This window comes from Dendrobium catenatum, unplaced genomic scaffold (genome assembly GCF_001605985.2).
Source record: "Dendrobium catenatum unplaced genomic scaffold, ASM160598v2 fragScaff_scaffold_459, whole genome shotgun sequence".
NCBI classification, from domain to species: Eukaryota; Viridiplantae; Streptophyta; class Magnoliopsida; order Asparagales; family Orchidaceae; genus Dendrobium; species Dendrobium catenatum.
The window spans coordinates 726,527-750,593 of NW_021318921.1; the positions used below are offsets into that span (position 1 = coordinate 726,527).

The following is a 24,067-nucleotide window of genomic DNA, read 5'->3' on the forward strand; positions in this document are numbered from 1 at the left end:
TTTTGCCTTGGATTTAAATAACATTCAAGATTTGAGTTGCCTCATCAATTGCCTAACTAAATCTTCAATCCATGCAAGCTCTCATCTTCAAGTCAAATTCAAAGTTATTAAAGGAACAAATAAATCCTTTTATTTTTTCTTTAAAACTAAATTACATCAGCATCTTCTATACAAACCACTCAAACCTTCATTACAAAGTCAAATTTAGAACTCTGCACACAACATCATTACTTAAATGAACATAAATTAAGGACACCAAACCCCATATAACCCACAAACTGCAGTTAAGAATCACTTATATTGCCAACAATTTACAAACACCTAATTTAGTACCTGGGAATAGCCACACAGACACAAAGGGATTTTCATCTCAAGAGACATTTTCAAGTTCCCAGACAAGTCCACACCATTTTTTCGATGGAACCATTTGAAGCTCTCAGCAACTGAGCAACCACAGATGAGTTGTACCAAAGCCATGGTTTTCCCTGGGCAAACTCTTCTACCCGAACCAAAGGGTGCCAACCTCAGATCAGAACCAAGAATGTTAACATCTTCATCGATGAATCGATCAGGATTGAATTTTTGTGGCTCAGACCAGATAGCTTCATCATGAGTGATCGCCCACATGTTCACCATTGCAGTGGTTCCCGCTGGAATCACGTGATCTCCAACATTAACATCATGGATGGCTAGGCGAGCCCATGAGAGAAGAGGGCCTGGAGGGTGCATGCGAAGAGTTTCTTTCACTATGGATTGGAGATAAGGAAGATGTTGGATGTCAGAATCCGATACTGGTCTAGAAGAGCCAACGACAGAATCAATCTCAGCCTGTGCCTTAGCTTGCATATCAGGATGAAGAACCATTCTAGCCAGAGTCCATTCCAAAAGGATGGCTACAGTATCAGTTCCTCTGAAGATCATCTCCTGAAACAAGACCATGCAAAGTTGTTGTCATAGTAACATAAGAAATTATCTTCTATTAAAAAATTAAAAAAAAACTAAAAAAATTCCACCCTCAATTTCTTTCATAATAATAAAAAATATATTTTTATAACAGTAAGAACGATTTAAATTTAAGATATTTTACTAGTTAAACTAACTGAATTCACATAAAATTATTTTATTTTCCCAAATGAATTTGGTCATATCATATTGCCACATTTCAAAAACAGAGAAGCTAACGACAACATCAAACGAAGTTAAATATCATTATTGTAGACAACACCAAATGACCACAATTAAGAAGTAAGAAATATAAATGTTTTGAGTCAAAATGAGCATGAAAGAATGTGCACACAACATATACTGGATGTAAAAAAAAATTGGATTCATTTTGAAAAAAAGAAAGACAAAAAAAGGCTAATTGAAATATTAAAATAAATAAATTTAGTATGAGAATGAATTAGCAATATCACATACACAATAGTAAGCATATTGGACCAAAAAAACTTCCGCATCATGAAAAAGCAAGACAACAAAATGTTAACTAAATATTTAATAAAGAAGATTGATATTCTCACCCAGAGAACAGCCACCATATCAGAATCTGAGAGCCTCTCCTTCTCCTCCAAACCAAGAAGCAAATCAACAAAATCCCCACTTTCAACCTCATCAATCCTTACTCCATGATTCTTCCTCCTATGCTCGGCAATAATCTTTCCCACAAACACATTCACCCTAGCTGCAAGGGCTCTGCACCTTCTCCGCACCCCTTGCAAATCTAGCCATCCCAAAAGAGGAAAGTGATCACCCCAATTAAACACCCCAAGTAACTCATACCCTTCCTTAACCAGCGACTCAAGCTCCATCCCCTCAGCATTCCCAAAATCATACTTTTTCCCAAAAACACTCAGCATAACATTATTCAAAGACCCAAAATGCAACATCCTTTTTACTTCCACCACCCCATTTCTCTCCATCATTCTTTTTATCTCGCACACCATTCCCTCCCCAATCTCACTCCGCTGCTTCTCAAATGATGCAACTCTCTTTGGACTGAAAAGATAAGTAGAGGAAATCCTTCTCAGGTTTCTCCAGTACTCCCCAAAGGGGGCGAAACCCATAGCGCGATGAAACAGGAGTTCGTATGCAGATTCCTTAATAGGCCGATCAGCAAAGGATGAGCTCGAAAGAATCTCTTTTGCGGTCTCTGGGTGGCTAGAGACGATGAAGCGAGTGAGGCCTACGGAGAAAGCCATGAGGCGGATGGCGTTGAAGGAGCGAGCAAGGGCAGCGAGGGAGACATGCGCGGCAGAGCCAGAGAGGGCGAGAAGGATTCCGGTGGGCCCGGGGATTGTGGAGCGCTTGCGGGAGAGAGCCCATGCGAGACCGCCGGGAGAGAAGAAGAGAGCGGCGATGATAATGATAGAAGCGGCTAGAGCTGGAGGAAGTGTTGGGGAGATAAAAGTGAAAACGTTGGAAGATGAATCCATGGATAAAATGGAGATTTTCAACTAAAGATGCAGTCTTTCGGCAAGGTGAGCTTCTCTGGGGAGGCCGTGAGAGAAGAACGATGGAGGAACCCGAGTAGAACAAGAGTTGGGGGAGGCATTATATAGTAGTAGGGCGGTTTGAACTGGACAAATTTAAAAAAATGAACGTATTAAAAAATTTAAATTTAGAAAATGAGATCGAAGAGGAATAAATTTAGAAATAAATTCAGTCATCCCTTTTAACAAAACTACTGGCTGCTGATGAGGCATGTTGATCATCTAACGGCTACTAATTAATTTCTATTTTTTTCTTCTCTAGCAAAGTGGTTGACAAGACAGTCGATCGCCCATTGAACATGCGACTGAACCTCTTCTCTTTGCTCTCTCATGAACGAGATTGAGCGACACTATTTCTCTTCACTTTTCTTCCCCAATTTTCCCAGCCCTGGTTCTTCCCACACCACCAGCTCCTTCCCCCATCGCCCTTGCGAAGTTGTTTAGATGTTGATTTTATATGTTGAAATTGAACAGATTGAGCCATAATGAATGCCAAGTTATGGACAATATTGCAGTCCTAAGATCATCTCCAACCGAACGTCAAACGAGTGTTTGGCGTCGTTCCGTCGCTCCAGCCGAACGCCAAAACGTCCGTCATTTGCTTGCGGGTGAACAGTGCAACGCCAATATTGGCGTTGCACTGTTCACCCACGTTATTTTCCTCTCTCAACCGGAAAAACGCGCCAAAGGAGAAGGATCGTTACCTTCGCGCATAAGCAAAAAAATGGCGTTCGATTGGAGCAGCACCACGCCATTTTTGCGTTTTGCGGTATTTTGGCGTGAAAAATGGAGTTCTGGGTTGGAGATGCCCTAACTATGAATAAATCTTAGTATGTGCAAAGAGTTGATATGAGAGATGATTAATGACATTTCAAGATTTCCGTATGTCTAAGTTAACTTTTAAATTTTTATAGTGATTAAAACATTAATATATATATATAAGTCATTCGTTCAACGAGGGATTGGCATGTCTTGTTAGCATCCAAACGCCCTGTGAAATGACTAAGTCTATTTCTAAATTTATTTCATCATAATCTCTTTTCTTTTTTAAATTAATTTTTTTTATACCAAATTTCAATTATTCCAAAGCAAATTTTCATATTTTTAATTAAACATATTTGTTTAGTTATCGCACTCGAAAATAGTTTACTATAGCAAAATAATAATAATAATAATACAAAAGCCTATTGACATTAATATCTTGTATGATATGACAATTGCCAATTCATTTGTTGAGGGAAGATTGGATGGAGCAATGAGGCCATTTAATTGTTTCAAAACAATGAGATGAATAATGGTCGTTTGCCATTACTGTCATGTAAAAAATATTATAAAATATTCTTCACATTTCACAAGGCTTTCATCAATGTAGTGTGATTTGAGAAAAAGAGTTCATGTATCTAGCATTGTCTTATTAAGCCTACTTTTCATTGAAAGACCTTTTTTACACTTATTTTTTAAATATTTATAGAGTTTTAACTTATGTGAAGAAATAAGCAATGAAAATAATTATGTGTTGAATGATATCTTTTATTATATTATACTAACCCATCCAAATATCAGTCTAGTAAAGTGACATGGGCTCGAGTACACTTAGGTTTTGTTTGGGACCGCTTTCTTACTGCTTCTTAAACCAGCTTTCTAATGCAAATTTTTTAATTTTTGAAATAAAAAGTTGCTTTAAAAAGCAGTAAAAAAAGTCGTACCAAATGAAGCCTTAGTTACTGATCTTATTTGATTCGATCTTGTGCAACATAAATGCATTGTATTTGCCTATATCTTTGACCTATGAATGCAAACTAGGTGTGCTCTAACCTAGATATGTATAGACCACACGAACCAATATATTACATATTCAAATTACCTTTTGCTAGTCAAATCATCAAGTAGATAAGTTAATCAATGTCTTTGATGAATAATGATTGTGTCACATTACATGATTAAACCTTATAGCGTTTAAGTAATCCTCTTATTGTTCCTTCTAGGCTAGACCTGTTCATAATGATTTTGATATGTTTAGTAAACTTAGGTCAAACATGATTTATATAAATCATTAAACTTGAGCAAATGATCATTCTAACCACACCTATAATAGCCATGGTTAAGAAATTATAGGCATTTATGCATGCATTCTTCTAAGTGATTGGATTATGTGCAATCACTTAAATGTGTCACGATATGATCTAGACCGAACACATATGTCTATGTACATATTTTGTTTAGGTGATTTACATTTACATAAAATTTTGCCTTTATTTAAGGAAATCATCATTGCTTAGATGATTTATGTACTTACATAAATAGACTATATATGTATAGATACATTATACCTTATTTAGGCATGCCAAACCTACTTAGGTAATCATCCTTATGTTTCAAATGGGCCAAAGGGCACTTATTCTTGCATTGGTAGGCCATAAATCTGCATTCAATAAATTTATCTACAAAAGTTAAAATCAAAGCCCTATATGGGGTACTGGTTGGGTACCCAAGCTCTGTGCGGTCGGGCTTCGCCCACCTACGCCATCCCATGGTGAATTTTTGGATGTTGTATCCACCCATACTCACCCACTTTCCACGCTTTTTGAATGCAGTCCACCATGGAATGATGGCCTTGAGGCTTGTTGCCCTTTGCTCTAACAGCAAACTTTCAATATGCATATCTGAATTTATTGTGGTCACAACGTGGTTCAGTGTTATGCATTGGGTAGTGAGGGTTAAGGTAATATACTGCATATGGTGATTAGCAATGTAAATCGATTTATCCCTCGATATTGAGTATGGCCATACCCACCAACGAGGTCATGTGCATATACATACCCACCCATACCTACCAACGAGGTCATGTGCATACTCATACCCACCCATGCCCATTGGGTTTGGGTGGGTGTGGGTATTGGTACCCAATGCAGAGCTTTGGTTAAAACTTTGTTTGTGATAGCTCTTTTTAGGGGTGCTATATTTGACACGACATGAAAATTCAACCCGGAAATTTCGCGTTTGACGCTACCTGATTTTAAAACGGGTCAGTTCGGGTTCTAGGAATGAAAACATTAAAAAATCAAATCCTAAGGCCTAAGTTCCACTCCTATGCTAAATATCTCTTTACTCAAATTCCATCTTTGGTGAAAAGCATTAATGCAAAATTGATGACATAAATATTAAATGCTCCCTTCAATTTTCATTGATGAAGATATGGGCATGCATGCATCATGCATTCTAATTCAATGCTCATTCCTACGACAAGACAAATCATATCATTAGGTTCATGTCAATATTATGCTTTGTCCAATTCATCAATTTTTCTTCAACAAATTTTCATTATAAAATTAATTTTTCATTGTGTTAGATGGTAAATTATTCTTATTAAGCCTATTCATATTTGTCTAGAAGAAATTTGAATAAAATATTAATTCTATATATAAATAATTGAATTTAAAAAATTAACATGCCAATTCATTTATTATTTTCTTAATAAACAGCTCATCAAAAACTCAATAAATGTTTATTTAACGATTTATTTGATAATTTATTCTATATTTTTATACCAATTTTTTTTACACCATACACTCTTTAAAAAATAATATATTTTATTTGATATATAAATATAACAAAAATATTAAGCGCATAGTTAACTGTATAAATCAAGATCTTTTTTTATTTTTACTGAAATTTTCCATGGATTACCAAAAATATTCAGTGAATTCAATCAATTTTGATTAATATTTACAAATTAATGAAAACAGTACCAATCATCATATAATTAGTTAGCTGTTAGGCTCACCTACAGCTCAATAACAATCAGACAAAGAATTAGTAAAAAATTATAAGGAAGATTTTTTTAAGTGTTGAGTCAAAACATATCATTTTCAGTTCACAGTTCAGGTTTGGGTCACCTTCAGAGTTCCACCTGAATAACACGAGTTCCAACTAAATGTGCAGAATCAAATAAACAAATGAGTTGAATAAGCTGGCTTGCTGTATACGCCCAGCTGGACTGTATATGATTGACAGAAGCATTGTTAAATAATATGTAATATTTCAACAGCTAAGCAACTAAGATTTCGTTTGGGATGACTTTTTTACTGTTTTTTAAACCAGCATTTCAGTACAAAAATTAAGCTGCTTTAAGAAGCAGTAACAAAGCAGTCCCAAATGAAGCCTAAATAACACAAAAAAGCATGAATAGAACTGCCTATTGAACAAAATAATAAGCTGACAAACGCAAAAACAAACAAGTATATTTGTGTTCCAGCTTGTTCATTTATATCTGGCGCTTCGCAAATCACTTTCAAGCTTATTGAATGTCAAGGCAAACCAACTTAAGCCTGGGAGCAGATCATTTTGCTTGACCCACAGAATCAGGGAGTATATTTATCGATTTTGACACTCCCAGCTGATGCATGGTTAGCTGCACGGTTGCTTCCGAAGTTCTTTCGATTGGATTCTCTGGCTATTCTTGAACCAAACTGGAAAATTTTGAAGTAAAAAAGGGTGAAGTTACTGTACATCCACCCAGAAATGTTAAAATTATGCGCTAAGAGAACCAAAAATGTTTTAGCAGCACATGTTATGATAGATTTTTGGTGCAGTGCACGTACAAAAAAACTATAAAAAGGAGATTTAAGAAAATTGTATTAGAGGAATAAGTTGATTTAAGCATGTAGAAAGAAGGATAAAAAATGCACAATTCAAAGGGGTCAAAAAAATTAGTAAGAAATCCGACTTTAAAAGGTGGAAGAAAAGAAATTCAACAAATAATGAAAATTTGATTTTCACATCATACATAGCACGCACTCAGCAACGATGACCAAGCCCAAAAAAGTTTGAGATTAGACTAATGATGTGATTTGCACATACTTAAACATGTATGCAATTCTACAAAAGGATAATAAATTGAATAAATTGCATCAGAAGAGAAAATAATTCCATGAGGGAAATTAACAGCGACTACCACAATCACATAAACAAGAAGCAGACACACTCTCAACCATATCAATAATAGCGATTTCCACAACCACAGAAATGGAGCAGCCACACTTTTTGCGATCTCATCAAGACCGTCAGTTTATAACAGAAAATAAAATCAAGTCCATCCATATCTAAAGCCAAATTACTTTATCTGACCAAAACTAAATACACTAGCTTTTACATTATATATATACCATACAATGTAATCAGTTAAAACAGCTTTCAGGAGCAGAGAAAAAAAACAACAGTAAGCTTTTTGTACAAGTGAAAAGCAAGATATAGCAATACAGAAAACAAGCTTTTAAAAGGACATTTTCAAATAAGCTTGGTTTCTTCATAGTTTGAATACATTGTATGAGCATATATATATATATATATAATGTAAAAGTTGGTCTACTGAGTTTTGGTCACATAATATAATTTTGACTTTACACATAGAGATGGACTTGATTTTATTTTTTGTTATAAACTGAGGGTATTAATGAGATGGCAAAAAGTGTAACTGCAACATTTTTATGATTGTAGAGATCACTGTTAATTGATATGGCTGAGAGTGAGGCCGCTCCATTGTTTATGTGGTTGTGGATATCGCCGTTAGAAATAACATAAGAATAGTACCTGTATGGCCCTTTTTGGCCTAGCAGCTGCATCTTCTAGGCATAGTAGTCGAGCCACCTTAAACATTAAATATGGAACTGTTAGAATCTATAAAAGAACATAACTAACAAGTCATTTTCATCGCTAAGGAATACCATGGTTTTACACATCCGTTGGGGAAAAGCAACAAAGCTATCATCTTCTACACATGTATCGGGGACAATGCTTTAAAATCTTACAAAGTTACCTTGCATACTATTGCTTAAAAAATGTGAAACTTTTGCATATATACTGATGCCAAGTGTTGAAAGAACTTAATTGGCCAAGTGGAGGATGTAAATAATAACTAATTTAACGATACTACAGTTTCATGAGTAGATACCTCTCTCAAAATCTTTTTGTCACCTTTTCCAACTGGTTCATCTAGTTTAGCGATGTCCCATAAGGGGATTTCCAGTAAGGTTTGAATAACTTCCTCATCCAGGAAAGGAAATCTAGCCTGTAAGTTGCATATGAATGGCTAAGAAACTTGCAATATTTGGTGCAAAGTTAATTTAAACAATACCTCCTTTCCATGATCAGAGATCAATCTATCATCTCGGCCCAAATTTCTTTTCCAGATTCTCTGCATATCCAATCTCATTTCTTCATGCAGTGCACGCCATCTACCAGTAGTTAAACATAAACATATAAGAAAATAAAGCATAAGAAGAGAAGTATTTGAACGAGATAAAAATACCAGCCTTTGTTGATATTGCGTCTACACATAGGGAAGTCTAAGTTGTTCAAAATCGGTGAACACCCTGATCGACTCATGATCATCATCACCATCATCATTTTTTATTTTTATTTTTTTTAATTTATAAGAAAAGAAAGAAACACAGAAAATAAAAAGCTAGTAAGGGAAAGACTACCACTTCCCAAAGATAAAAAAACAAAAGGGGAAGGGTTTACAACTTGAGAAGCATCTCATACGAAGTAGCAGACAAAGGACAAATAAAAGGAAACAAAAAGGAAGAGCCCCTCAAGTGAGGAGGACTCCTTCATTGGCTTGTATTGCGCAAAAATAGTCAATACAAACAAATGAAAAGAGGTTGTTCATTAAGCACTTGAGGGGACAAAGTCTCCGTCTGTGGAATCTGTTGAAGTCTTCTTCCTCTTCCTAGGGGAGGTGACTAAAAGCCCAAGTCAGAGGAGCTCTCTGTCCAAGCGAGACTTGGACACTCTTGGTAGTTGCTTGCGAAAGTTCACGATCCTATTAAAAGTTTTTTCCACTTGTTGTAACTTTTCGGCCGAGAGTTGGATAGGGGGCTCGACTTGTTGACTGGTGCCTTGGTCTTTTGGAGCCTTCGGTTTGCCTTTCCTTTTCCGGGTGACTAGGTTTCAAGCTCCAAGGGAGGATTCATCCTTGTCCTCAAAAACAATGGGCTCTTCAACAGCTTTATGCTTCAGCTTAAGAGGAGGGGATGCTTGGGGGAAGTTCATGGGTGTGGCTTGCACCTTGGCTGGCGGTGGCGACTGCTTTGGGGGAGCATGGGGGCCTTGGGTTGAAGCCTTGGATAGGCAAGCCCCATTGGCATGGTCAATCATTCAATTTAATGGCCCAATAAAGCCCAAGCTAACATAGCATTCATGTTATCATGTACTCTTTTTTAGTCCCACATCATGAAGGAGTAAGAGATAGTTGGCTTTTGGCTCTATATATAGTTCCCTCTTCTCTTAAAAAACTTGTTTCATGAGGTGATAACCATATATAATGGTATCAAAAATCTCATTATTTAATAAAAAAATTATTTTTTTAAAAAATAATGAAGTAAAATATATTATTTATATTTTATTTATCATTATTTTTTTTTTGAAACCGGCCGGTTCTTTTGAACCCGGACCGGTTCGCCGGTTCACCGGTTGAACCGCCGGTTCAGGCCGGTTCTCTGCGAAGCCGGTTTTTGAGCTGGACCGGATCGGACAACTGGCCGGTTCACGGTTGAACCGGTTGAACCGGCCGGTCCGGTCCGGTTTTTAAAACCTGGTATTTTAGTAATATTTTGTGATAGAAAATATGATGGGGACATCGGAGCTTGGAAAGTCTATCAGAGACGTGACCGTCAATCTACGGCCACGATTAAGTCGATGTATTTCTGAGTCGTATTATGTATTTATCTTTTATTATTTTATCTTGCATTTGTTTTATTATTTTTTCGCTTTTACCCCTTGCTTAAGGAAGATCATGTGTAAGCCCAAAGGGCAGGTATGATCCTCTTCTATATATAGCCCTTATGTTCTCTTTTCATGTGTAATGAATGAATGATAAAAATTTCTCCCGTGTTTGAGTTCCTGTGAGAACTTGAGAGAGATTGGAGTGAAGTCCCTAGGAGAGGGAATCGGATCACCCACCAACCTTGAAAGTGTCTGGGTTCGTGGTTCTTTCTTCTCTATCTTCTTCTCCCCTCTTCCCTCCCTCAACTAGTCATCGGCCTAGAAGCTCCCCACCCCCTTAAGCCGCCAACCACCATAAACTCACCCTCACCGACGGCTAAGCCCCAACTCCACTCCCACCAGCACCTACCCCTCCTTCCCCCACCACCACCCACGGCCAAACCACAAGTCGTCGGTCCCTTTGGCCTTTTCCCTCCTTTTTCCCTTCTTTCATAAAATAGATTGCATATAACTACGATTAATTTTGAAATCAAATCCAAGTGATTTGAAATTCAAAAACTTTCATAAAATACGAAATCTATTTTAGGAAAGTCTTTAAATCTCATCCCAAATCAATATTTAATTGAATGAAATTTAATTTCTCTTACCTAATTTAAGATTCCCTATTAAGCAAGCCATAAGCACTTGCCTTAAACCCATCCCACTCCATTAAAAAAGCCGCCGGCCCCTATTGAATTCCCCATGGGATTTATTTCCTAAATCCAAGTTGCTCTCTTGGAAATATTTCAAACCACCTCTCCCTCTCACCTTGGCCAAAATCTCCACAAGCCCCACCTATTTAATTTCTTTCCAAAGACCATCTCTCCTCATTGGAATTAAATTAAATCTCCTCCCTCTCTCTTGCCGCCGCCCGTCTCTCTTTCTCCCTTTCTTAATTTCTCCCAATCAAGGGGATTAATTAGGAAGTTGCTTAAATCACTTACCCTCCACAAAAACTGAACCAAAGTCTTCCCAATTCCCATAGCCCCCTTCCATTGGCCGGCCATTCCCTCCTCCATCTCCACTTCAACTTTTGAGAGAAACTTCTTTCTCTCTAGTGGAGTCTTCAAGGTAGCAACATTGATCTTCTTCTACACATCATTCTTTCAAATCCAATGAATGGCCGATCCAGAGCTTGACTACGAATTCGCTTACGAAGAACAAGGCAACGTCAACATCCTCTACTCCACCCTCTTCGATTTCAACCCGGAAGTTGATTGTTCCATTGAAGAGTACGTGGACCGCATCATCTTCACGCTTTCAGAAACCATTGACGAGCAACTTGCAAACGTCCAGTAGCAAATTGTTTCTGAACCACCCTAAGGGTGAACTTCTTCCCCTTTACATTTAATTTCATAATCCACTAATCTTGTAGGTGGTGATCAAGTCACAAGGAACCGTGCTTCGCCATCTGCCCCCGCTTAGTAAACGTAGGATTGAGTGTACTTTATATGTTGTTTATTTCAATGTTAGATTAGGAGTTTTTGTTGAATAACTACTTAATACGCATGTTGTTGAAATTCTACGTTGTTTTGATAATTCAAGCTAAATATGTGATTTGGCCTAAGCATAGTGACCCCTCTTACGTTTTCTATTTTCGTTTAATAAGCTAATAGTCGTAATTGTTCTTTGTTCCTTTCAAAGTGGTGCAAATTCTTATAGCATTCATTTAAAATCATTGTAGTCCTGCATCAAAATAATTTAGGATATAATTTTAACTTGCAAAAATCATTCTTCCATAAATTAAAATCAAATATTAATTACTCCATATATGATCACAACTTATATACAAAAAAGGTAAATTTAAAATATGCCACAAATGTATAAATTGTAAATACATTAGTCTAAATCATTAAAATTAAATATATTTGAAAAGATGAAACAGATACAGATAAAATTGCTTACTCTTGCAGAAACTTGTGAGATTTTTATTACATATCATCTTCATTTTTTAAGTGTTAAATATTTATGATTTTATAAATTAAAAAATAGATAAAGGAAAACGATTTTTTTTCCTTTTTTTTCTTTTTTGTTTTTGATGGTCATACATAATATTTTATATTAGACTTCAAAACTTTAAAATTATTTTGCATCTTGAGTAATTTTAAATAGATAATGTGAAAAGACTAATGAATCGATCAAAATATCAAAAACTAAATCATATGCTTCAACACCAAAATGAAACTACAATGTTTTCAACTGCCAAAATTGAGGTTTAAATTTGTTTTCTTCAGTAGTTCTTTGGATGTTAACGTTTTAATACAGCTAGTAAGATGGTATAATAAAAACATAAATAAAAGGAGATTGAAGGAAATTAACAATTTGAAATATATTAAATATTTATATTTTAAGTTTTTTCTTATATGAAAATTTAAAAACTTATCTAAACTAAAATTGGATATCAAAAACTTTAAACCCTTCACAAAACAAATTGAAACTCTACATATATAACAAAGAAAAAAAATTTAAATATAAATAATATGTGTAATAACATGTAATTGAATGCAATCGAACTGAATCGATCAAACCAAACAACCCAACTCAATTGTCTTCTATTGCCTCAAGTGTTTTCTTTTTGAACCCCCAATTGAACCTACTAGGGCATACATGAGCACCATGCGAGAGAGGAGAGAGTGAGAGAATGAGTGATGACAAACAAGGGAAGAAGTCGATCAAGATGAAGACGAGATGGCGGTCTTGGATGTCGTCAACTCTTGGACAATGTCAAACCACGACTATGTGTTGCCCTGACTTTCTCTTTTTTTGCCTTATTTTCCATGGTTGATGTTGCTAAGAAGCGGATGCTTAGGTGGATGAGTGTCTTTACACTTAGAGACAAAACGTGAAATGAGTATATACGTGAAAATGTTGGACTAGCTCCAAAGGCAAATAAGATTAGAGAGAGTTGTCTTAGATGATTTGGTCACATAAAGCGTCGGTCTTCTAATGATCCAATTAGGGGAGTAGATGTATTAGATTCAGTCTATATCAAGCAAGGTAAAGGTAGACCTAAAAAATAGTTAGAAAGTATTAAAAATATCTTTTTTATTAGATTTAAATGAGAATTTGACTTTTAATATGACACAACAACAACAACAACATCAAGCCTTTGTCCCACTACATGGGGTCGGCTACATGAATCCTTTTTCGCCATTGTGTCTGGTTAAAAGTCAAATTCTCATTTAAATATAATAAAGAAATATCATTTCTAATATTTTCTAACTAAGTCATTATAGGTCTACCACTACCTTTCTTAACATAAGTCAAATATAATACCTCAATTTTCCTAACCGGATCATTGGATGGCCTCCGTTTAATGTGACCAAACCATCTAAGATGACTCTCTATAATATTATCTTCCACTGGAGGCCTGGAGCTACTCCAAACTTTTCATGTATATGCTTATTTTGTATCCTATCTCTAAGGGTCAAGCCACTCATCCACCTAAGCATCCTCATCTCTGCAACACTTAACTTAGTATTATACTTCTCTTTTAATGGCCAACATTCGGCACCATAAAGCATTGCGGGTCTCACCACCATCTTATAGAATTTTCCCTTAAGTTTGAGGGGGACTTTTCTATCGTACAATAAGCCCAATGCATTCCTCCACTTCAACCATCCAACTTGAATTCTACTGATAATATCCTCATCAATTTCACCATCACTCTGAACAATAAATCCAAGATATCTAAAACGTGTACTCTTATTAATGACTTGATCGCCCAAAGTCACAATCCCCTCACTAGGTCTATTATTACTAAAATTACACTCCATATATTCAGCTTTAGATCTACTGAAGCGAAAACCTTTAGACTCTAAAGTTGACCTCCTTAATTCAAGTTTACCTTCAACTCCCTTTCTAGTCTTATCAACGAGAAGAATATCATTAGCAAAAAGCATACACCAAGGCACATCCTCTTGCAAATGTTTAATGAGAACATCCATGACTTAAGCAAAAAGATATGAACTTAAGGCTGATCCTTGATGTAATCCAACTGAAATAGGAAAATACTTGGTCAAACCACCTTGTGTTTGAACACAAGTAATAGCTCATGCATACATATCTTTAATGATTTGAATATAAGCATTATTAACTCCTTTCTTTTCAAGAACTCCCCATAGCACTTCTCTTGAAACTTTATCATATGTTTCTTCTAAATCAATAAATATCATATGTAGATCTTCCTTATTCTCTCTATATTTCTCCATCAAACCTCTCAATAAATGTATGGCTTCCATAGTAGACCTACCCAGCATGAATCCAAATTAATTTTGAGAAACATTAGTATCACGCCGCAACCTACGCTCCACAACTCGCTCCCATAGTTTTAAAGTATGACACATTAACTTAATTCCTCTTTAATTCGCACACTCCTATGCATCACCTTTATTCTTAAAAATATGAATTAACACACATTCTCCATTGATCTGGCATCTTTTTTGTCTTCAAAACAATATTAAAAAGTTTAGTAAGACAAGAAATTCCTTCATCTCCTAAGCATTTCCACATATCTATTGGAATATCATCAGGTCCAACAGCTTTTCCACACTTCATTTTCTTTAAAGCCTCTCTAACCTCGGTTTTACTTATACGCCGATAAAAACAAAAAATTTTATTTTCATTTAGGATGATAAAATCATTAAAGTCAATCGTATTTTCACATTCTTCATTAAAAAGTTTAGCAAAATACCTCATCCACCTTTTTAACCTCATCCACCTTTTTAATATGACACAATGGGGAAAAAAGACTCATGTAGCTAACCCAACATAGTGGGATATAAACTTTATGTTGTTGTTCATGGTTGCCATCAACATGCTCTTTACTTAGCATATTGTTGTTTTGTACATTTTTAAGAGAGAGAGAGAGAGAGAGGTCCAAGGGAAAGGGACAAAAAATGATAAAAGAGGAAGATCAAAGTCGAGAGCATTTAAGAGAGACCAGGTATGAGAGAAAGAAATTGGATTAATGAGAATGTAGAGAATAAGACTTTGGTGAAGAAGAAATTTTTAGTGATTTCATATTTTTCCTTTTTTTTTTCTTTTTTCCAAATTAAGAAAAAATCTAGTTTATATAATCGAGTTATTTAATTCCTTTATATCGATAAAAATTCTTAAAAAGTATTGATAAATAAAATATGTGATAGTCTAGACTCATTATCTTCTTCCTTATTTCCTGATTAAGCAAGTAATAGCTACGAACCATGATTAGCTATAAAAGGTTGGGTTGATTAGAAGAGAATAATCAAGTGTTTTAATGAATTGATTCTCTATTTTAGAATTTATTGTGAAAGAGTAAGTCAATAAAAAGAATTGATAAATAAAATATTCATACATGACTATTTGGAGTTAATTATAAAGTATACATTAGGATAAATTATTCATTACAAGAATGTGCCTGTATTAATTGGTTCAATTTGTTAATGTTTATTATGCAATGTATCAAATGTATGATTAATCTAGATAGTTTTAAATCTAGGGTTTATGGAGCTCCATATGTTAGAATGAGAAAGATTAGCACCGTGATCAATATGCAAGATTGCATATGATCTCTATCAGGTAGGTGACCCTTTATAGGTTAAGGAATAAACGTATCTTTCCTTTTTGATGGCTTATTACTTAACAATTATTTGTATGCTTTAATCGTTGATAACATTTGATGGAATCTTTATTCATAAAAATTCACATGATCATTTTAGTATCTTGTGATAATTAGCTTTGTCATTCTATTTGCTGCACAAAGTACTTGAAAATTAATAAAAATAACTATTGCACAGCAAATAATTGACTAAATTCATGTGTAGTTCAATTTAATCATTTATAATATTCATTAATAGTTATTACAATAATACGAAATCTAAATAACATATGCTTGTGTACATGATACATGTATTATTTATAAAATCCTTTCATTATTGGTAGTTAGGCTGATGGGTCCACGGAGAAATTATTAAATTTTCATGGATTGATGTCTACCTTCCCAGTTTCAAATTGTCGTAATAAAACCGACTATAGATATATGCTATTATAAAAAGAAAACAATAAATGACTAATGAATCATAAATATATAAATATAATATGCAAGCAATGGATGTTATTTAATTGAATGTAATGATCATCAATTTGTATATAAATTTTTAGGAACTCTATTGCATAATAAGCATCATTAAATGATTGCAATATTTAAAATTTTATGTTTTTATATCATCTATGCTTGTTATGATATAATACCTATTATTATTTCTGCCTCTCTTATTGATCATATTTATGCCATGTGGCATACCATTTATACTTAATAGGTTTCACCTACTAATTTCTAGCAAATTCACACATTATTTTATGATTTTCAAGTTACTATTTATGCATCGACAAAACAAGAGTAACTCATGTTACATGTATAGCATTGGAATTTGATTAAATTTAGAAGTTGTTTAGTTAATTTAATTTTGAATTTATTCCTTGGATTATACCAATTGAATTCTAATTATATTTGAGTGGATAAATTAGCAAGTGTTATTGAATTTAGATGCTTAGATAATCTTAATAGTGGATAAATATTTTTGAAATGATATTTATACCTGTTAGAAATAAACTCTTCATTTTTTCACATTGTTGACCCATGCGGAAGATACAAAAAATAAAAGAAAAAAATATATATATACTTAGAATGATTACCTGTCTAAAGCCTTACCCGTATCACTGTTGAAATCGCGTCCCCAGTCTACAAATGGCGCCGAATGTCAACGGCCCATCCTTCACATGCACAGACCTGTCCAGATTCACTCCTTATTCACGTCTTTAAAGGCCAAGCCAATGAAGCCTTCGACTTATGTTCTTTCCCACATACCCCACGACACCTTCAGCTCCCCTTCCACACGCACAAACTCCCGTCGGTCTCCCTCAAGCCATACCCAACCTCTCTCCACCCCTACCCTATTCGCAAGTCGTCGGTCCAGAGAAAGAGAGAGAGAGAGAGAGAGAGAGAGAGAGAGAGAGAGAGAGAGAGAGATTTCTCTAACCTAGCCAAGATCCATCTCTGCCCTTGTCGATCAAGGCCAGATCTCAGCAAACCCTAGCCGCCTCGTCCAATCTCCTCCCAGACCCTCTCCATCCCGCCTCCAGTACTCCACGAGCTCAAGAACCCGAGCCCCTTTGCCTCATTCGCCTTTACTTCCCACCTTCCTCGACGACATTCCCCTCTTGTCGGTTCAGAAGTTACGACATTTTGATCGGATGCTCAAACACCAATCCATCGACCCATCTCCAATCTTAGTAGCCAACCACAACCCATGAACGCCTGCTCTCCTCTCTGCCGTAAGACCCAACCCTTACCTATATCCAACTTCACCTTGCTTCAGGCCGAACCCAAGCTCCAGCTCCCTCCTTGCCTGACCTCAACTCAGAAAGAATAAGTCAATTTTATCTATTTATCTATTATATTCCTAATATTTCCTATTAGTACTGAATAATCAATTATTACTATGATAACTACTAATTGTTATACTAATAATAGCATTAATTGCTATTTATACTATTAATATTAATAATTGTATTATTCCTATATATATATATATATATATATAGAGAGAGAGAGAGAGGAGAGGGGGAAGAGAGCATCCAAAAAAAGAGAAGTGCAAAAAAAGGAAAGAAAACAATTGTAAAAAAAGGAAAAATAAAGTGATTCAAAAGAAAAAAAGAGGAAAAGTATAACCTAAAAAGAAAATGAGAGTAAAAAAAAAGAAGAAGAAGAAGAAAAACAGTGGACGATAGCAGTATCTACCCTCTATATACAATGGATGACAGCAGTGTCGTCATCCTCAAAGAATTCACCTTCATCGTCAAACTGGTGAATTTGGTCAACCTCGGGCTCAAACTCATCCTCAGTGACTTCTTTAATAATTGTGACCTTGTAAGGATTAGAACACTAGAAAGAGATGTGCCCATACCCCTGACATCGAAAGCACTTTGTCCCTGGGTAGGACCGAGGTGTATCAACGGTTGGAGGCTTGCCCCTGAAGTCAGGACGGGGTGGAGAACCTGAGGGTGGTCGGCTAGTGTTTCCGGGGGTTGGCCATGTGGCAGGGTGGTGTGGGGCCGATCCACTGGAAGGCCTGTAGGGAGGTCTAGCATCCTGGTGTCAACCAAGGTGTTGGGAACATGTCTCCTCAAGGTCTAAGACTAGATTGTAAGCACTCTCTAGTTTAGTAACGCTCCGAGCAAACAACTCATTATGGAGATCCTCACGCAACCCAGTATGAAACATGGACAAAATCTACGAGGGGGTAGTCAAGGTCTCCCCCTTGTAGTTAATCACGTAATCGTCAAAAGCTACAATATAGTCCTTTACGGGTTTACTATACTAGGTCAGCCTATTCCACCTATCAAGGAGCCTAAGAAAGTACGAGGGAGGAATGTACTTTTGTTTGAGTTTGCACTTCATAAGTCCAATCAGGGATAGCAAACTCATTGCAGGACTCCCAAAGACTCTTGGTTGGCCCAATATTGGCTGACCCTACTGGTGAGTTTCATCTCAGCAAATCTATCTTTTTTAGCCTCAGATATATTATATCATTTAAATAAACTATCAATGCCCTTGATCCAATCCAGAAAGAGCTGGGGATCAAGAGTACCATCAAAAGTTGGGCATCGACCATAATGTTTTTCAACAGAGGAATATCGAGGTCGTTATTAAGGTCGTAGTCGTACTGGGGAGTTCGATAAGGGGCACGGCGGTGTCCCTCAACTGGTACGAAGTTATCTCCATACATGGAAGGAGGCCTAGAAGGTGTGTAAGGTGTTTGGTGATTCCTGATTCGATCTAGTGTAGCAAATTGTTCTGTCGTCTGGCGACGGAGTTCAACTATGTTAGGTTGATTCTCCCTACGTTGTTGACTCATCGTGCTCATTTGACCTACCAATAGGTCTAAGGTCCTATGAATTTGTTCAAGGTCCATCCTATGTCTAAAGGATGACTCAGGACTATACAAACAGGGAGAAAATAATATGATAAAACAAGCAAGTAAATTGATGTGTGTAGGATGTGATTTAGATACTAAGACATGAAATAAAAAAATCCTAATAGGCACCTAAATGCAACAATGCTCTGATATCAAAATGATGTAAAACTATATATATAGGCAAATGTTGTTGATCTGAAAATTACACATACATAAGCAGAGCATTGAAATTTATCAACTTCTCTCATTCTTAGCAAAGATTTAAGCCAACAAGATAGTTATTAAGATCAAGTAATCAATTACATAATAATATTATGATCACAAAATAATCAAATCAAATCATACCATGCTAATTTGAGGCTTTCAAAGAGAATCACTAAATTAACAATTAGAATAGTCACTATAAAAGATCCACTCACACATACTCTTAATATGGTTAAGTGGATAAGTCTTCATAATTAAACGATTCCATGATTGAGAAAGAGTTGAAGATATAGGGTTAGGGAGAGAGTTTACTGTTCTCGTGTTCTTGGTGCTGGTTCCATCGTTTCCCAAACCGGCCATCGAGTTGTTGGGATTAATCCTTGAACCAAGCAAGTCTTGTAAAAGAAAATAAGCTAAGGCTTCGGGATGGAGGTAAGGGGTGGAGTGTAGCTGGCCAGGAGATGAGGGTTCACGTCTTCCTTCCTCAAGAGAAAGATCAAATTAGGACAAATATTTTACGAGGGAGTGGGGTTGTGGCCGTCCATCAAAGGGAGGGAGGAAGCATGAGTTTTAATTTCATATTTAGAGGATATATTATAGTAGAGACAACAATCAGGTAATCTGGAATAATTCCAGCAATTAGTAAAATCTAAAATTAATTTGGGAGCAATTAATTGAGAAGAATTAATTGGAAGGAGCTCTTAAGGAAAGAATGAAAGAGGCAAGAAGGGGGGACTAGCAATGATTGGGGAGTGGGGTTGGTGATTTAATAGAGTTCCCAATCATAGCTTCCTAATTAAGGAAAAATGATTTATATGGCATGAATGAGAAAACTTTTCTAACATGACTTATTCTTTTAAATAGAAAGAGATTTCAAATTTGAATTGAATTGGAATTTGAATTTCTAACTTTCCAAAATTATGATACACTAAATTTGGAAAGTTTAAGAGATGTGATTTGAAAATTTGGGATCCAAAGGAGAGGGAAGGTGGTCATCGGCTAGGAGGGGAAAGGGTTTTGGGCCGGCGGCTATGAGAAGGGGAGGGGTGGTTTGGGCCGACGGCTAGGTGGTGGTGGTGGGGGTGGGAATGTTGGTCGATGGTTATGTGGGGGAAAGGGATCGGCCGAAAAAGATGAGAGGAGGGGAAACGAACCTAGTGAAAGAGATAAGCCGTGAGCCCGGACACATCCTATGACTGATGGGTATTGCTTCGCCCTCGCCTAAGAACTTCACCAAAGTTCTCACAAGAACTCTCAAAACTCACAAAGACATGAAGTGTATGATTTTTTTTTTCTCATAACCATCCTCCTCAAAGAGAGAGAGGGGTCTATAAATAGACAAAATACAAAAACATGTCCAATGACAAAAGTGCTCCCCAGTGTTACATAAGCATACTCCCTTAAGTGAGTGTAAAAACGAAAAAGATACATAATAAAATCAAATACAAATAGATGCTCAAAAATAAAGTGGACTAATCGTAGCCGTCGATCTGCTGCTCCTTCTCTAATAGACTTTCTATGGTCATAAGTCCTCATCAGGCGGTCACTATATTAGGCAAATTAATAGTTTTAATAGTCCTGATTGAAAAATTGAAGTTAAAGCTCCTATATTTGATGACCCAAATAAATTCTTAGATTGGCTTTCACAAATAGAATATTTTTTTATCATTGAAGTTTTGATGACTAACAAATAAGGGTTTTTTATAAAAAAAATAAAAGGCTTTATGGCTAATTAGTTGCCCTTATGCAATGAACTTCTGGATTTTTTAATCTCTGAACTCATTTGAGGATTTAGTAGCTAGAACCCATTGTAATGACAATGATTAGCACCTTGTCAATAAATTTTATATTAGCTTGAGACATCATATTCAAAATGAGGTAGAGCTTTTAGATCTATAATCCTTAGAAGAGGCTTTTTTTTTTTTTTCCTTTTTGACAACGAACAGAAAGAGATAAGAGTTAATTCCTAGACCTGAGGTTCAACCCTATGTTTAGCCCGCACATAGGTCTACTCTTATTAGACCTACACCATCCCATTTTGGCTATCCTACTAGACCCAACATCAAGGCTACCAGTAAAAATGGTAAGAAAATAATTTACAATGAGCGTCATATGAAAGGCAATATACAACATCAATGCAAAGCCCACATTATACTCTTAGAAGGAAATTTTAATTAGAAAAATGATGATTTATAGGAATTTCATTCTAAAACTAACCCTCTGAGAATGACTTAGAAGCTTTTCAATCATACACCCTCCATTAATATTGTTAGATAATTATATTTTTGTACGCACTAAAATTTCATATCAAGAACTCTATCTTAATCCTAACCCAAAATGAATGAAAGCAGATATTTGGCTTTAGTTAACTAAGATTAACAATAAAATATATCCTTGTTTGTTTGGGTGAAGTAAGAGATCGCAAAGTTGCCACTAAATCTCCATAATGTTTTCTTGTGATGTGAGAGAAAAAAAAATGACTTAGTGGAGAAAAGATATTATTAATTTGATCAATTGATTTCGAGTGGAAATAGGGAGGGCTTGCAGAAATGGGGCTACCAATCAAACATGTCCTAATATAATAAATTTTTTGTTCTCTAAAAAATAAAAAGTTAAAAGTGTATACCCATCATGCTTATACTTTGTTCTATGCCTGCCATAACCAGCACACTGTTCATCAGCACCAGATCCAACGAGTAGAACACGAGCTTCTGATTTGTACTTGTAATAATGCTGATTTTCCTGAAGAAAATTACATATTTGTCCATCCACGCAGCCATCTCCACCAGCAGCCAACCATAATGCCATACCAATGTTTAAATCCTGTGATAGCCATAGCATTCGGTAAGACTTGTGTTTAACCACTATCAATACAACTCATAAAGTGATCCTATCACATACACTATTCTTTCTTTTATTTATTTATTTATTTGTAAGATAGGAATCAAAGCCAAATCAATTTTGTATTTTCAAATTACATGCAAGTGTAGTTTGTGTTAGATGCTTAGGAAAACAACAATTTGCCAGTACATGTATCCATGAAAAAAAGGAGGATTTACATACATACCACTTTATTTCATGCTATTTAAATCTAGCACCTTAAAAAAATTATATAGAATGACTATCACACCCCCCCCCCCCAAGAATTAAATGTAGGTATGTAAATCCCTCCCCCCCCCCAAAAAAAAAAACAAAACAAGGTTACACATACCATATAGGTATCTGCTGGATGTATTAACGACATTACATGTTTGGTGGTTTCCGCGGTCAAATTTAAGAGAGTTGCATCAATCTCCACAAGTCGCCACCTGAAATCTAAAGAAGCTAATACTGCACAGACATTTTTTTGTTGGCTACATCATAACTATTTTAAATAAGTACAACACCTTTGAGGCATCACCAAAATAATTCACGTAAAGTACCTTCTCATTGGAGCAACCTTCTGAAGTTCCCTCAGCCCTAGTCTTGCTGAAACTCTATCAGGTGCAAACTGGCCATCAAAGCTTACATTTAGCAAATCTATTATATCTGCCAAAAAAAAATAAAAGAGCGATCACTCAAACTTAAACACCAGGAATAGCTAAAAAATAAACAAAATTATGTATTTCATGCTATATCTTGAAGATGAGATGGTCCAAAGGGCAAGGAAAGAACAAGACAGATACGTGGAGCACGAGCAGGCAAAATAGCAATTGAAGCGCATAAAATTTCCAACATACAGCCAAAATCATGAATTTCCATTTCGCTTTTACTTTGAGATAAAAAATGGCCCAAACTGCAAGGAGACTACAGACGGAAGGAAAGAGATATGAGAAGCGTGACTTGAAAAGGAATCTACAATGGACAAAAAAATATGCTAAAAAAACATCAGGCGTCCTAGCTCGAAGTCACTGATGATGCAATCCTAGCTCCTTGTCATGCTTGGGATCAGGATTGATCTGGAATCTGGATGGATCTAGGGTCAGGATTGGCCCGAGTGACCTCATACAAAAATGAGGTCAACAGGTGTATGATTCTAGAGTCTTCTATTATGCCTATATATTCAAGATATTGTAAGGAATGAGGGGATGGAATGAATATTATCTCCTTTTAAAGTTTTGAAGCTTTGTTCTTCTTCTTCCCTGGATTGGGAAAGTGAAATCCTTCTTGCAGGTCGATTCTTCCGACGATCCACTACATCAGTTTGTCAATAAAGTTCAAAGATTCTAAAATTTTTCGAATATCTTAAGTTTCGAGATTCTAAAAATAGTTACCGTTACACTAAGTATGATAAATTTGGGAGTTGCATAGTACAAAGAGGATAAAAGTAGCAAGTAGAAAAGGCCAATAAGCAAGTGATTCAAATTTTAAGAAAAAAAATTAACTTCATTTATGCTGCCGTGTAAGATGTCAGGAAAAACCACCTTCACTATGTAGTAGCGTCTTTAACAGATAGAAAATAAAGAATATAAACTACAACTCTCTAAGATCATTTGGCTCCACCTTATTCTAACCTCTATTTTTATTGGTTGATCAAACTAACTACGATAAACAACGTTATCCTAGACAGGATATGCTAGTTAATTCAAAAACTATAGCGGGATTTATGATTTTTAAATGGAGATAAAACTAGAATTTTGGTTGGAATCATGATTGAATGATTGATTAATAAAG

General features: G+C 35.7%; 1 protein-coding gene and 1 pseudogene across 1 annotated transcript in view; both read right to left on the reverse strand.

The window, feature by feature from the left end:
* Positions 1–229: 229 nt before the first annotated feature.
* Positions 230–2,541, reverse strand: LOC110112573 (annotated as a pseudogene).
* A 3,889-nt stretch (positions 2,542–6,430) lies between these two features.
* LOC110112584 (asparagine synthetase domain-containing protein 1) overlaps positions 6,431–24,067 on the reverse strand; it is a 30,011-nt gene continuing 12,374 nt past the window's right edge. Inside the window, exons 10-16 of the mRNA XM_020844862.2 lie at positions 22,837–22,942; positions 22,626–22,722; positions 22,041–22,237; positions 8,623–8,722; positions 8,440–8,556; positions 8,079–8,135; positions 6,431–6,958 (exon numbers count right to left, since the gene is read on the reverse strand). Of these exons, the coding sequence (XP_020700521.1) occupies positions 6,851–6,958; positions 8,079–8,135; positions 8,440–8,556; positions 8,623–8,722; positions 22,041–22,237; positions 22,626–22,722; positions 22,837–22,942 (782 nt within the window). The 3' untranslated portion in view covers positions 6,431–6,850. The remainder of the gene's footprint in view (positions 6,959–8,078; positions 8,136–8,439; positions 8,557–8,622; positions 8,723–22,040; positions 22,238–22,625; positions 22,723–22,836; positions 22,943–24,067) is intronic.